Raw genomic sequence first — 16,665 nt, forward strand, 5'->3', positions numbered from 1 at the left:
TTTATAGTATCTCTTCTTGTGTGCTTATTTTGAGTTTACTTCCTAGATTGCTAATTATTTTTAGGTGTTTATTTGGCTCAATAACTCTATTAATACATATTTTAGGGATATAATTTCCCCTCTGAATATTGGCTTAGTTGTGCCTCAGAAACTTTATGTTGCTTCATTATTATCAGTTTCACACAATAATTGTTTCTAAGTCAAAGTGTTCTTTGAATTACTCATTATTTAAATTATTAAATCTGTTTGAGCTTGTGCCTTTTATTTGTGCTCCCTAATCTGACTGTTTTAAATTTGTTATGGTTTGTAAAGAATGGTTCCTTTTTTTTTTTGCCTTTTTACATATTTTTGAGTTATCTGTGCCATAATACATGATTAACTTGTAGAATTTCCACATGGTGCTGAGAAATACATATATTCCTTTGCAATTCCACTTAGAAGATCCCATAAGTGCTTTAGTTTTCATTTCTCTAGCAATTTGTTCAATTATATATTTTCCTTTTTGCTTATTTTTCTGTTAGATGTGTCCAAAGCTGTGAAAGGGGCATTAAAGTTTCTGCTATTACTGTCTGTGCCTTCTGGTAGTGAAATTAATTTTTTCTTTATGAATTTAGATGCCAATGCATTTGGAAAACATGGATTTAATACTAATATTGGTTTGCTGTCTATTGTTCCTTTCTACATAATGTATTTCTTCTGTATCTCTTTTTATATTTCATCTCATTTCATTTGTTTTGCTTTATCACATAGTATGATTGCAACTCTTAATTTTGTACTACATAAACCTAATACATAATACATTTTCTCATTTTTGTATATCTCCTTGTATTATGTCTTTGTTTTATACTGTGCTTCTTTTATATGTGTCAAGTGTAAGACTTGTTTTTTATACGTCACTTATCAATTGAGGAATGCTGTATAGTCATATAAATTTGACTCAGTTCTTTACATATTTGAGAAATGAGGTTTCTGTCAGAAACCTATACTATAAATTTTCCCCAAAAAATCTGTTGTTTCCAGTCAAACCTTGGTTTCATTGGATTTTTTATAAGAAAGTTTTTAACTTAATGTAATCAAAATTATCCATTTCATTTTTTGTAATGTTCTCGTTTGATCATAAATTCTTCCCTTTTCCATAAGTCTGAAGGGTAATCTTTTCCATGTTCCCCTAATTTGTTTAGTGTCACCCTTTATTTCTAAATTAAGTATCTATTTTGACCTTATACTGGTATATGATGTGAGATGTTGGTCTCTGCCTAGTTTCTGCCATACTCTTTTCCATTTTTCCTAGAAGTTTTTGTAAAATAGTGAGTTCTGTCCCCAGAAGCCTGGATCTTTGAGTTCATCAAACACTAAGTTGCTATGGACATTAGCTACCATGTGTTGATTACATAATCTAGTCCACTGATCCACTACTCTATTTCTTTGCCAATACCAGATTATTTTGATGACTACCACTTTATAATATAGTTTGAGATCTGGTATGGGAAGGCCTCCTTCCTTCACACTTTTTTTCATTGATTCCCTTTATATTCTTGACTCTGTTCTTTCAACTGAATTTTGTTATTTTTTCCTAGTTCTATGAAATAAAATAATTTTGGGGTAGTTTTATTGCTATGGCATTGAATCAGTAAATTAATTTAGGTAAGATTGCATTTTTAATTATTCAGTTTTTAAATAGAAAAACAATAGTATCTGCCAACTATATGCCAGTAAAGCATGGTTTTGGTTCCTAGCAAAATTCTAGAATATGTTTTTAAAGGGATGGTATGTGAGCAGCTAGTAAAGTAAATAATGACCAAGAAGTCAGTATTGCTATAGGAAAAATTTTAAAAAGGTTATGCCAGGCTAATTTCATTTTCTTTTCTATAGGGTTACTAGACTAATACAGTAGATTGAGTGCCACACCTGGAGTCAGGAAGACCTGAGTTCAAACTCAGCCACAGATATTTATTAGCTATGTGACCCAGACAAATAACTTAACTTTGCCTCAGTTTTGTCATCTATAAAATGAGCTGAAGAAGGAAATGTTCAATCTAAAGTGTATCTTTGTCAAGAAAATCCCAGATGGGGTCATGAAGAGTCAGACATGACTGAAACAATGAACAACAACAACCACCACACTAAACTACTAGACTTGGTTGTGCTACATTTGGGTTTTTAAATATCCACTCCATCAATACAAGGTCGGGGAGTGTGGCTGGAGAGCAGTTCATATGAAGATAATATTGGGGTTTTCATTTAGTCTAAGGGTGTGAAATTGCATCCAAAGACACTCATAGGATCTCAGACTACACTGAGAGGAAGTCTCAGAGCATCATAGACTTAGATCAGGACAGACCTTTAGAATGATCTATTTTAGTGCCCTCATTTTAAAGATAAAGAACCTGAACCCCTCGAGTGTAAGATACTCGTTCAGCGACACATAGAACCACAGACTGATCTCTGGCAGAGCTGAGATTTAGCCACTGGTCCTGACTCTAAATCTAGTGCTCTTCCACTATGTGCAGATGCCTCAATGAAAGTAGCTACTGCTGATGATTGTTTAATCAGACTGATAAAGTCAAAGCTAATTTTCAGTGATACAGAGAATTATTTTCAAATACCTTCCAGAAGTCTTCCATGGTGGAGAGTGTTTTAAAATTTGTCTTCTCCATTTTAGACACAGGCGTTTCTAAAAAAAGCTGCGACATTACCCTAGTGTAGTAATACATGCTGGAACTCACCATCCCATACGTTACTGTAAGACACAAAAAGTAATGATATCATGAATAAATAAATGTTGTCCCTTGTCCATCATCTAGGTTAATTATCCACCTTGTGGACATTCTGAGATTTTTATCCCAAACTTTAGGCTGACTACAATAAATAAATAAAAATGATGTGTCAGTGTATTCCAACGCTTAATGCATTATCCAGCAATTGTTTATTGAATCAAAGCATTATGCCCAAAGCTGACTGGCAGAGACAAAGATAATGAAGGCATTGCTTTTCTTTTTTTTTTTTAACCCTTAATTTCTGCCTTGGTAGCAACTTTAAGACAGAAGAGCAAGGACTAAGCAAATGCATTAAGTGACACAGCTAGGAAGTATCTGAGGCCAGATTTGAACCCAAGTCTTCCCAATTCCAATCCTGGTATTCTATCCACTATACCACCTAGCTGTCCCAATGGCATGCTCATTAATGTGGCTACCCTTGAAGTCACTTGTAATAATCTCTAGCAACTGTTTCACATGTGCATGGCTTGTTTCCTTAGTGAGAATGTTAAACATCCTAAGGACAAGGATCATGCTTTGTACATCACACCATTCCCTCCAATCCCAAATACAAACTTGCTGCTTACAATACAGATTGTTTCCAATCTTTAAAAAATTTTTATTTTAAATTTATTTTTTATTCATATTGTTTATGATGCCTTTATTTTTACAAGTATTGATGTCTAGATACAGCTAAGTTAAGTATCTTGCTCAAGGTCACAAATACGACAAACATCAGAGGATTTGGGTAAGAATTTTAGTGACCCCGAGTCCTATATGCACACGTGTAATATATTTATATGTAAAATATGAATATATGTAATATATATGCAAATTTCTGACATAAATAGCATCTCCTTTGATAGAATTTTAAGCACTACTACTTTCTTTTATCTTTGATTCCCAACAGTTAGCACATTACCATCAAGAAGACAGGATTAACTCTCCCCTACTCATTTTTAGATTTAATCACCAAAAGTGTATACACCCTACTTATCCTTAAGTATGGGGAGGCCTATGACCCACATGTACTATAGGGAGTGACAAATCAAAACCCACTGACTGCCCCTTGGGCAGTCCTTAGCAAAGCTATAGCTGTAATTGGTCCCTGTAAAGTGGAAGGAAGGCACAGGAAGTGATGAAAGGAATGGTCTTTAAAAGTGGCAAGAACTTCCTGTGACCAGCTCTTTTGACTTCAAACTTGGCCCTGGAGGAGCTCTGGCTCGGGGACCTTGAACTGCTCTTGGATTTTTCCTTAGAACTACCATGTGGGTGAGTGAAAAAAGGCTGACTCCCTTTCCTGGCTTTTCTGGAGGTACTATCTTCCAGAGAGTGGCTTTTTGGAGTGGCTTTTCTGGCTTTTCTGGAGGTAGTATCCTCCAGAGAGGTCCCTCATTTTGGAGGAGGCCTTATGGCTAAAATCCTTGTTTAATTTACCTCTGGGCCCCCTTTGCTGGGGCCTCTGAAGCCTTGCCTGGTTCAGATCTAACCAGAGTAAATATCTACTCTCTCATTTCCTTACTTTCATTCTTTCCCTCTATTTTATAAATACATTGCTATAGTCATTCTGACTTGAGTAATAATTTCTGGCAACAACATTTTTCTATATTTAGTCCAACCCTTTAATTTTTAATCCTTACACCTGCCACATAGTAGGGGTTTAATAAGAGCTTATTTATTGCTTGATTGCCTTGAAATGAACCATACTGCATTAAGGAATGATTATCATAAGGCCAAAGAATTTAGAGCTAAAAAGACATCTAGGATCACAAGCACAGAGGTGAGAATGGACAGTAACGGCCATCTAGTCTAACAATCCTCTTTTACAGATGAGGAAACTGAAAGCCCAAAAGCTAAGTGATTTTACCAGGGTCACACAGATAGCAGATGTTACTGTCAGAATTTGAACCTAGGTTTTGGACACCAAATCCAGTACTGGCATATCATGCTGGTGGTTTAGATGCCAGGTAAGTTTGATGCCTTTATTTTTGTTTGTTTGTTTTTTTCTGTTTCTAATCTTTTAAAAAATTATTTAAAAATTTTTAAATTCACATTGTTCATGATGTTTTTATTTTTATTAGTAATGATGTCCAGATACAGCTAAGTTAAGTGACTTGCCCAAGGTCACAAATGTGATAAACATCAGAAGATTTGGGTTAGAATTTTAGTGACTCCAAATCCTTTGCTTATTCCATTATCCCACACAAAAGGCATAGGATAATATACAGCAACAACTCAAAATACCCCAGATATTTAACTATAAATGAATACATATGTATATAACATATACTATATATCACATATATAGTGTTAATCAAACTATATCATGTCCTACTTTCCAACTTATTTTTCCAATTTCCCATTGTCTCTGACAAATAAAATATAGTTCACACCCTTTAAATTACTTTCAATTTTAGAACTAGAATTAGAAGTTTTCTCAAATCTGGCCTCAGATATTTCCAAACTATGTGTCCCTGGGCAAGTCACTTAACCCCCATTGTGTAGCTCTCACTACAACTCTGCCTTGGAGAGGCACACACAGTAGTGATTCTAAGAGGGACAGTAAGGGTTTTTAAAAAAAAGAAAATTTTAAAGAGTTTTCTTGATTTATTTAGCACTTGAGTTAGTTACTTGAAGAATTATGTCTATATCAGCAATCTATATTGCTGATATAGACTTATTTTTCTAATATATTGTTTCATATATGTGTATATATTAGACAACTAAAGTCCTCTAGGAAGGTTATACATGAGGACAAGTTATGGCACCCCTAGCAGAGAGGAATAGAGATAAAATCCCTCAGGCAAGTGTATCAAGGAATTAGAAGTTCTCTTAATACAATAAAGAATTACAAGTATTCTCCCAGACACAAAGGTCACTATAGCACCCAAAAGGCAGGCAGTGATGACTATGGGGGGCAATGGACCTCCTTTATACTGGACACTTAATGATTGTATTAGACAAGTAGTGTCCAGCATCAGTATACAAACAAGGGTTTGACAAAAAGAAGGAGTCATCCACTCTTTCCTTTCTTACTTTCAAGGGTGAAGAATATGTTCAGATTTATATTTCTGCTTTATAACTGGTGCTCAATCACTATTCGGATTTGAGTTCCTTAAAAAGTTCACTATACACAATCTCTTAACTATTGTCATGTTCTTTAAGCAGTAATAAAAAAAAAACTTATTTTTTTAAATTGAAGTTCCTTCTAGATTCTCTGAAGTGTATTTTTACTCATCTTTAAATGGGTTTCCTTTGCAGAAGTCAAGTTTACCTTTGCAAAATTTAACATACCATTTTGCCACAAAAAAAATGGGACCTTGAGGATGTTTATATTAGCACACATATAATCCACATTTTTTAAAAAGTGTAAACAATCTGAAGCTTGTGGGTTTATACATAATTTTTTGCAGTTTATTTAAATATTTTTTGGTTTTTTGTTGATGGTTACTAAGTAATAAAATTTAATAATAGAATGAAATGTGACATTAAAAATAATGTCATATTGGGTGTTCACTCAACATCATGCCAATAGGTTAGCATCAGTGGTGACAAAAAAGGAGGAACAGAAAAATGAAGGGGAAATAGAAGCCTCAAACACCAAATAAACTGCAGCTATCCTATTGATATTCAAGAAAAAGGCTGCCAGGTTGGAGCTCCATCATCAGTCCCCCTAGTTCGTCACTCAGGCCAGCAATAAGAGCAAGTTCATTAGCCAAATCCTTCATTAAGCTGGTGGTGGCATATGGTACATGCCATGCCAAATGCAAACAAATGCATAATAAAATTATGTATGACCCACTATTATATAAGGGAAATAATTTGACATATTTTTCCAGTGGTAGAAATGGAATTTCTCCCTTCTGTTTTAAAAGGTCAAGAACCTTAAAAGAAATGATGAAAAAGAGTAGTAAGGGGACCTGGCAACACCAGCTCTCAAACTATGCTACAAAGAAGTAATTATTAAAAGAATTTGGTATTGGTTTTTAAAAAATAGGTTAATCATTTGAACAGTTTAGATACACAATGTACAGAAGCAAGAGAGCATAGTAGCCTCACATTAGATAAAACCAAAGAAAACAGTTACTGAGGCAAGGTCTTAATATTTGACAAAATCTGCTAGGAAAAGTACAAAACAATTTGGAAAAAATGGATATAGATAAAACAACTCATGTCATATACTAAGATAAATAATATCTCATATACTAAAATAAACTCCAAATGGTTAAAAGACTTAAACACTAAGGATAACATCATCAACAAATCAGAAGAGCAAGAAAGAAATTACTTTTCAGAATCAGTAGAGAAGAAGAGTTCATGACTAAATGCATCAGGAAATAAAATGGACAATTTCAATTACATGAAATTGAAAAAATTTGTAAAAACAGAATATAGAAAAATTAGAGGGGAAATAGATGACTGGGAAAAAATCCTGCAATATGGTTTTTCTGAAAAAAATGTCTCATACCTTTTAAATTAAGCCACTCTTAATAGATAAATGGTCAATGGATATGAAGTGGCAATTTTAAAGGAAGAAATCCAAGCTATTACTAATCATATGAAAAAATTCCAAATCATTAATAATTAGAGAAATATAAACTAAAGACAATTCTAAGATTCCATGACAAGAGGAAAATGACAATTGTTAGGAGCACCTTAGGAAAAGAGGCACACTAAATCATTGGTAGAGCTACAAATTAGTTCAAGCATTCTGGAAAGCTATTTGAAACCATCCCTCTAATGTTACTAAGTTGTGCATATTCTTTAAAACAATTGTACCACAAGAGGATCAAAAAAAGAAGAAAAGGGCCCATATGTACAATAATACTTAGAGTAGCTATTTTTATAGAACTGCCAAAATGGAAACTAAAGAAAAAATGCTTTATTGGAGAAGCTCTAAACCAACTGTGATAAATGAATAGAATGGAGTATTATCAAGCCAAAAAAAAAATGGATCATTTCAGAGGGAACTAGAAAGACCAGTATAATCTGATACAGTGTCTTATAACTAGAAGAAAAATGTGTATAAAATAACAGTATGGAGGGCATCTAGGTGGTTCAGTGGATAGAGGGCCAGATGTGGAGACTAGAGATCGTGGGTTCAGATCTAGCCCAGACACTTCCTCATTGTGTGATCCTTGGCAAGTCACTTAAACCCAACTGCCTAGTCCTTACTGCTCTTTGACCTTAGAACCAATGCATGTTTTTGATTCTAAAATGGAAGATAAGGGTTTTTATAAAATAAAATAAAATAATAGTATAGTGAAAACTAACTTTGAAAGACTAGAACTCTGATAAATATAATGATAACCATGAGTCCAGAGGACTTAAGATGAAGCCAGTCCTTCACTGTTTTTTTTTTTGCATTTACTAAAGACAAGCTTTATTCTAGTGTTGCTATTGTATTATTTAAGTTCATTTTAACATACACATACAACTTGTTTAAAAATCCATTTAATTTTTTTTCTGGGCCTGAAAAATTGGCTACAAATAATCTAAATTTTTGCTCTCTGCTAAATCAATAAGACTTTAGCTCTGCCTTCCTTTTTAATGCCAAATAAATATTATCATAAAGCAATAAAGCAGAAGCACAATGAAATGTTGTTACTTGGTGGCCATGCTTCTTTAATGAATTTTTAAATGAAATAAATTTGCATTTGATATACTGTAATACAGCTACCATGTAATATCTAAGCAAATTTTCCTTTGATATTTTCCCATTCCATCAGATGATATATATTGAGAAGATAAGAAAAATGATCCTGATTCATTTTTTTACTGATCCCATTTATAAGTAATTGAATTTATCCTGTAATTGCTGAAGTCATGGCCCTTTGTCTCTGAACTTGGTTCAGAGATTCAACATACTTGTAGTGTACTGATAGAAGAAGTAGATACTGATTTGAAATTATAGAATTAATCCTGTATTTTGTATTTTCTTCCATTCTATAAGTGATTTTGCCCTGTAACCATATTTTGCATTCCATGTAGCAAGTCCAATTCTTCTCTTTGTCTCTAAGCTAGTAGCATGTAAATTCAAAGATCAGTTTCTGATCTTATTTATTAGTTTAATAGTCCTTTTACTTTCAATTTTATTAATTTCTCCTCCAATTTTTAGGATTTCTGCTTTCATTTTTATTTGAAGTTTTTAATTTGTTCTTTTTCTAATTTTTAAAGTTGCAAGCTCAATTTGTTAATCTCTATCTTGATTTTGTTGCTCCAGGCACTCAGAGATATAATTTTTCCCAAGTACTGCTTTGGCTGTATCCCATAGATTTTGATATGTTGTCTCCTTAATGAAGTCCCTAATTGTTTCTATGATTTATTTTTTGACCCACCAATTTTGAAGAATTAGATTATTTGGCTTCCAATTAATTTTAAATTTGCTTTTCCATGGACTCTTATTAATTATATTTTTATCATATTATGATCTAAAAAAGTTGCATTTATTATTTCTGCTTTTCTGCATTTGGTTGCAATGTTTCTATGTCCTAGTACATGGTTGGTCTCTATATATGTGCCATGTACTGCTGAGAAAAAGGTATATTCCTTTTTTCCCTCTTCAGTTTTCTCCAGATATTTATTAACTCTAATTGTTCTAACATTTCATTCATTTCCCTTACTTCTTTCTTATTTATTTTTTGGTTTAATTTATCTAGTTCTGAAAGGGGAAGGTTGAGGTCCCCCACTAGTATGGTCTTACTATCTATTTCTTCCTTAAGCTTCTTTAATTTCTCCTTTAGAAATCTAGATGCTATACCATTTGGTAGCAGCTTGTAAATTCAAAAGTTCAATCTCCCTCTCTGTGGCCAAATGTAGAAACAATAGTTTTCCAATGAACATTGCTGATTTAAGAGAAAACTAAAGTTACCTAACAACACCTGTAAAAAAATGCCCTTGGCCTGCCAAGGCCAATTTGTTACTTCACATAATTTTTGAGAAGTTGAATAATATCTGGGTGCCATCTGAGAACAGGACCACATTGACCTCAGTTCCATCCTAAGCTCCCATGTTTGTAAATTTCAGATGGTCTTCCTTATCTTATGCCAGGGCACCTCCAAGTCTGATACCCCATCTAGTGACTATGACTTAGAGATGTAGCTAGATGCCATAAATTCATGAAGATATTCTTCAGAGACAGAGAAGGGTGGGTCTGATCCCTCATGTACTTCAGTCCACCTTCATTAACAAAACCAATTATAATTTCCAAAATCCGCAGCGTTACCAGTTTCATAACCAATGATGAGATTTTTGTTCTGCTCTTTGTTCTATGTTTATAAGTGTTCCATAACCCCAATTTGAGTCTTGGCTACTCAAGGGGCCAAGTGATCTGCTTTATTAGTGGGAAGACCCTCATTAATAAAACATAATTTTGCTGAGAGAAGTCTGTCTTGACTTACCCATTTGGCCATAAACTCTGCTGTTACAATATACCATACTTGATGTTTAGTTATGTCCACTTATATGTGACCTCATGGACTTTTTGTCCATGCTGTTTTCTTGGAAAAGATAATGGAGGGGTTTACCATTTCTTTCTCCAATTTTTTCACCATTTTACAGATGAGAAACTGAGGCAAATAGGGGTTAAGTGACTTACACAGGGTCACACAGCTAGGAAGTATCTGAAACTGAATTTGAACTCAAATGTTCTTGAGTCCAGGCCCAGCACTCTATTTACTGCCCCACTTAGCTGCCATCAATATTAAACAAGGCATACAACAAGCAATTACATCCATCAGCAAACACCTACGATGTGCCAAGCACTACATTAGGCATACAAAAACCAGGGACACAAAGACAAGTACCTTTCTTGCTTTCAAGGAGCTTACATTTTACTGGGAGAAACAACACATGCACATAATATGTACATATCTTACCTTAGTACAGAGTGATGCTTAAGCTTAGCAGCAAAGGATCCTAAGCAGGGAAGGAGAAAAATAAGCATAAAGTTGGATGGCCTATCCATTATGTTAATCTATGAATACATATATATTGGATAGACACTGGAGTTGGACAATGAACTGGACTTAGCACTGAATGCAAGAGAATATATTATACTATATTTGGGAAAATGTGGAGAATTTTCAAAAATCTCAAACTATTTCATGGCACAAAAGCCATCCTTGTAACATAAATTATCTTTGATCATTTTATGCTTTGGATACGAAGCACAAAATACTACAGTTTCAGAAGAGTGGTATTAAAAATTAAAGTCATTCCATTGGTATGGGAATTCTGCATAACTTGACCCTTGGAGGAGCTGAGTGGCTAAGTGACTTGGCCCTGACTACAGAGCTAGTATAGATCAGAAATATCTTGAACCCTATCTTTCTGAGTTAAGGTCTGCCCTCCTCTTGTCCTACTATCTCAGTCAATATAAGACATTTTCTACGAAATATATGGTAGGTCTAAAAAAGGGTGATGGATATTGTAAAAGGATGCATAACAATGGATGCATAACAGCCTCTGTGCTGGATAAGATCTAGAGGAATGCCTCCAAGCTGGATGGTGTCTATAGAGGATTAACAATATAGACAAACACAGTTAAGAAATACATATAGAAAAGAAATTATGATGAGAAGTACATAAAATGAGAAGATATTGAAAACTGCACCAATGGGGAGAGTGCTTATAATGATGAGGCTAAGGATTCATTGATGAACCACAGAAAAGACATTCATTTATGCTTATTAATTCAAACTTTCTAATCTTGGTACTCTTGCTATTGAGGATATGCAGGCAAATATGAGGTACACAGTGCCAAACAAGGATAGGCTAACTAGATTCATAGTACTTAAACCCCATGCCCACGAGCTTCATTCTAAATGGTCCTTTGGCCAACTGAGTAGCTAGTCAGCCACACTGATGCCTGTTTACATAATTCAGTAAAACCTAAATAAAAAGTTATCTGTAACCCAACACCACCTTTTTAAAAAGTCACTTTTCTGTGGAACTAAATGTGAATCCTAAAGAAAAGAGATGATAGAAATATAAAATATACCACAAAATGAAATGGGACTGAAAGTATATGCCAAAAAGTATACTTAAAAAAAGTAAACTATTACTTGGTCAAAACTTTGAGCTTCGGAAATTTAAAAAGTGTGACATTTCAAAATGTATTTTAAAATCAACATAGCCCAAACCATGACACTCATAGCTAGGGTTGTGATGCAGGCAAGTCATTACCCTCTTTGGACCTCAGTTTTTCATTTATAAAATGATGGGGCAACACTAGGTAATTTCTAAGAAATTTTCTGCCTTCATAATTCTTCACCAAGAACATTGGAAATAAGAAAGCAGGATTGTGAGTGTATAAGGCTTTTATGTGCATGACCTAAGACAACCTTTTGCTTGAAAACCACCCAATGGGAATTTTAATCCTGATAGTTATTCAGCTGAGTGACCAGTTAATCTTTAAGTGAACTTCTGCTTAATATTTGAACACTTTAACTCTGCAAAGAACAATCTTTGTACTAAATGCTAGCAAGCTCTCTCTTCCCCCTCTCTGTATATATAGTTTAATCATATAATATGTAATATATTATATAAAACATTATATGTACTATATATGTATGGGGAAGAGAGGAGGAGAGTGGAGAAGGGAGAAAGGAAGAAATAGAGAGAAATGAGAGAAAGAGAGAGAGAGAGAGAGAGAGAGAGAGAAAGGGAAGGGAAGGGAAGGGAAGGGAAGGGAAGGGAAGGGAAGGGAAGGGAAGGGAAGGGAAGGGAAGGGAAGGGAAGGGAAGGGAAGGGAAGGGAAGGGAAGGGAAGGGAAGGGAAGGGAAGGGAAGGGAAGGGAAGGGAAGGGAAGGGAAGGGAAGGGAAGGGAAGGGAAGGGAAGGGAAGGGAAGGGAAGGGAAGGGAAGGGAAGGGAAGGGAAGGGAAGGGAAGGGAAGGGAAGGGAAGGGAAGGGAAGGGAAGGGAAGGGAAGGGAAGGGAAGGGAAGGGAAGGGAAGGGAAGGGAAGGGAAGGGAAGGGAAGGGAAGGGAAGGGAAGGGAAGGGAAGGGAAGGGAAGGGAAGGGAAGGGAAGGGAAGGGAAGGGAAGGGAAGGGAAGGGAAGGGAAGGGAAGGGAAGGGAAGGGAAGGGAAGGGAAGGGAAGGGAAGGGAAGGGAAGGGAAGGGAAGGGAAGGGAAGGGAAGGGAAGGGAAGGGAAGGGAAGGGAAGGGAAGGGAAGGGAAGGGAAGGGAAGGGAAGGGAAGGGAAGGGAAGGGAAGGGAAGGGAAGGGAAGGGAAGGGAAGGGAAGGGAAGGGAAGGGAAGGGAAGGGAAGGGAAGGGAAGGGAAGGGAAGGGAAGGGAAGGGAAGGGAAGGGAAGGGAAGGGAAGGGAAGGGAAGGGAAGGGAAGGGAAGGGAAGGGAAGGGAAGGGAAGGGAAGGGAAGGGAAGGGAAGGGAAGGGAAGGGAAGGGAAGGGAAGGGAAGGGAAGGGAAGGGAAGGGAAGGGAAGGGAAGGGAAGGGAAGGGAAGGGAAGGGAAGGGAAGGGAAGGGAAGGGAAGGGAAGGGAAGGGAAGGGAAGGGAAGGGAAGGGAAGGGAAGGGAAGGGAAGGGAAGGGAAGGGAAGGGAAGGGAAGGGAAGGGAAGGGAAGGGAAGGGAAGGGAAGGGAAGGGAAGGGAAGGGAAGGGAAGGGAAGGGAAGGGAAGGGAAGGGAAGGGAAGGGAAGGGAAGGGAAGGGAAGGGAAGGGAAGGGAAGGGAAGGGAAGGGAAGGGAAGGGAAGGGAAGGGAAGGGAAGGGAAGGGAAGGGAAGGGAAGGGAAGGGAAGGGAAGGGAAGGGAAGGGAAGATTTTACATACGCTTGAGGATCCCAGACATGAGAATTCAATGATTCCTAGGAGAAAAGTCTAAGTGGGGACAAAATAAGCCAGAGGGATAATTTCTGAGAGGCCCCTGAAATTGAACCTAGTATAGAAAACAAGTATTTTTTAGGGTAAAATCCTAGTAATGAGATTTTTGAGTGTAAAACTGTGACTTTTGTTGTACATTGCTAAATTGCTCATCAAAATGTTTGTATCACACCTCTGCTAACACTGTATCGTATTGCTGCTTCCCCTGAAGATAGCCAATACTGAATTTTTTTGAAGGGGGAGCATTTTTTGCTATTATAGTAGGTATAAAGTGGTAGCTTAAGATAATCTTGATCTGAATATCTATGCTTACTAGTTGGTTTGGGCATATTTTCAATGTGGTTGTTAACTATGTGTATCCTTTGAAAATTGTTTGGTTATATCCTTTGACCATTTCTCCAATGGAGTTTGTACATTAATCTACCATATGTTTATAAGTTCATAATTGTTAGAGACATAAAGAACATTAAAAGACCATCTAGTCAAACCTTCATTTTACATATCAGGAAACAGAGGACTTGGGGGGCTGAATCACTTGTCCAACCTCAATAGGTAGTAAATTTGACAAGTGGAATTTGAACCTTTATCCATGGAATCCAACACCAGTGCCCCTTCTACTGTATCAAGTTGCCTATTTTGTTAAAATATGGCATACTTAAAGTTTTATTTAAGATTCTATTTCATAGTTTGTATATTTATCTGATAATTTGCCTTATTGTATTAATTAAATTTATAATTTTAAAAATGTTTCATAAAAACAAAAAATATTATTCTAGACATCCTATTTGCTAAATTCAACAAATTATTTACTCATTGTGCTATGCTTACATACTTATTGTATATGTATATATCTTATATAAATACACTTATCTTTTGAGTTTTTCTTTTTGTTCAGATCTTTGATTTTTAGCAATGTTGAGAACTTTGCCCTCCATATGTATAGATGGGCAATTAATGTGTAAATTTTGGTCTTAAGAGGCTCACCTAGAGTATAGTAAGTCATTTGCCAAAAATCACATAGCTAGTATATGTTAGTCAGAATTTGAACCCAGGTCATTATGTCTTCATGGTTGGACCATGCCATTCTGCTTCTCACAGTAGTTAATAAAAATCTTATATGTAACTAAGTTCTGTAAAGAGTATATTGCAAAACCATTTTATTTAGCATTATGTCGGGCTTAATTAATTTAATTAGCAATCCACTAGTTAATCAGAAAGAGCTCGAAATATTACTTAATGTTTAATAATGAACATGAATCCTTTACTAAATTTTGGATTCTCCTGAAAACAAAGACTATCTATCAGAAAGAAATTTTACTCTGCCCCTTTGAGTGCAAGCATATTTTCTTTTCAACAGGTTTCTCAGGAAACAAGTAAATTTCATTAATGGAAAGAAATGGTCTACTTACAGATACATAAAACCACAAGAAAAAGGAAGTATGTAACCAATTCTCGCAAAACACTTTTTAAATATTTTTCTCGACTTGTACTGCTTTCTTCCATCAGTCTTGTTCCCCAGAGACCTTAAATATAATAAAAAAGTACTAAGTTAATTTATTTAATTTACATTTCATATGTAACATAAGGCAAAGAAAAGACAGAAAGTCTTAAAAGAGAACTATCATTTAAGGCTATTAACTATTTTTCATTATGCAATTTATTATACGATTATACAATTAACATGCTATTAAAATTTCCATCATATTCATAAAATTGAAATTCATAGTGTTAAGTGTACTGGTCAAGTTGAATAACTAATATAGTACTTGATCAAAACATACTAAGAATTGTTATTGTCAATTCATCTATACAGGTGCTTTTTCTAATTAGCTAAAAGTATTTTAAATACTTTTTAAAATCAAGTTGTAAGCTTTTATTAAGTGCTTACTATAGTCCAGGCATTGTGCTAGACCCTGAGATTACAAAGACTAAAAGAAAAACAATTTCTGACTTCAAGAAGCTCACATTCTATTGGAGGATATATTAATTTTAGATGCAGATATATATATGTATATATATGTATATATATATTCACAAGATGCATATAAAGTAGGTGGAAGATAACTCTTGAGGTGAATACATTAGCAGCTGGGAGTCTTGAGAAAAGCATCTTGTAGAGGTGGCTTTTGAAGTGAGTCTGGAATGAAGGAAGAGATTCTAATGGGTGGAAGTGAGGAGTAAGAACACTCCAGGCATACTGAGCAGCTAGTGTAATGCTAGTCACCAATAAAATAGATAAACCACTGGTTAATGTGATAAAAAAAAAAGAAGGAAGGAAAATCAAATTATCAGCATCAAAAATGAAAAGGGAAAATTCACCACCAAAGAAGAGGAAATTAAAGTAAGTATTAAGAGGAAATAGAATACTTTAATAATCTCATTTCCAGAAAAGCGACTGAGTGCCAGGACCTGCCCCTACCCCACCCCACCCTCCAGACTGAATGTTGTGTCCTGCTCCAGCCCCACCCCACCCCCTTTACCCCAGACAGGGGAGGGAGGAAACACTTCCATTAGGGTACTGGGCAAAGGGGCAGGAAATAAGAAAGTCACATAGAGAGTGGGGAGGAAAGTGGCTGAGTGCTCTGCTCCCCACCCAGCTGTGTGCCAGGCTGTGAGTTATGTTCCCCTCAAACCTTGCTCCTCTCCAGCCCAACCACATGAATCACCTCTACCACACTCAAGAGGCTGCCATCTGTGCCACAACTTCGTGCAAAATATGAGTTCCCCCCAGGCACCTCACAGGGAGGGAGGAAGTGCTGCCATTGGGCTGCTGGGGAAATGAGGAATGTCCTCCTGTGCATAGAGAGGGGGAGGGGGAAAGCTCCCTCCCTCTGGCTTTCTAGTAATGAACTCTGGTGGATGACTATATAGGTTTGCCATCACGGATCTATTATGAAGATAAGCAGGTAGGTTTACACCCCAAAGAGATCATAAGGGAAAAGATTTGTACTAGAATATTCATAGCTGTACTCTTTGTGGTGGCAAAGAATTGGAAAATGAGGGGATGCCCTTCAATTGGGGAATGGCTGAACAAATTGTGGTATATGTTGGTGGTGGAATACTATT

At 35.9% G+C, this 16,665-nt stretch overlaps 1 protein-coding gene across 1 annotated transcript in view; it reads right to left on the reverse strand.

Moving 5' to 3' along the window:
• Window positions 1-16,665, reverse strand: part of PKD2 (polycystin 2, transient receptor potential cation channel) — a 74,165-nt gene that overhangs the window by 46,581 nt on the left and 10,919 nt on the right. The window contains exons 2-3 of the mRNA XM_001370411.5: window positions 15,009-15,122; window positions 2,607-2,740 (exon numbers count right to left, since the gene is read on the reverse strand). Coding sequence (XP_001370448.2) covers window positions 2,607-2,740; window positions 15,009-15,122 — 248 coding nt within the window. The remainder of the gene's footprint in view (window positions 1-2,606; window positions 2,741-15,008; window positions 15,123-16,665) is intronic.

The sequence above is a fragment of the Monodelphis domestica genome, chromosome 6 (genome assembly GCF_027887165.1).
Source record: "Monodelphis domestica isolate mMonDom1 chromosome 6, mMonDom1.pri, whole genome shotgun sequence".
Classification (NCBI taxonomy): domain Eukaryota; kingdom Metazoa; phylum Chordata; class Mammalia; order Didelphimorphia; family Didelphidae; genus Monodelphis; species Monodelphis domestica.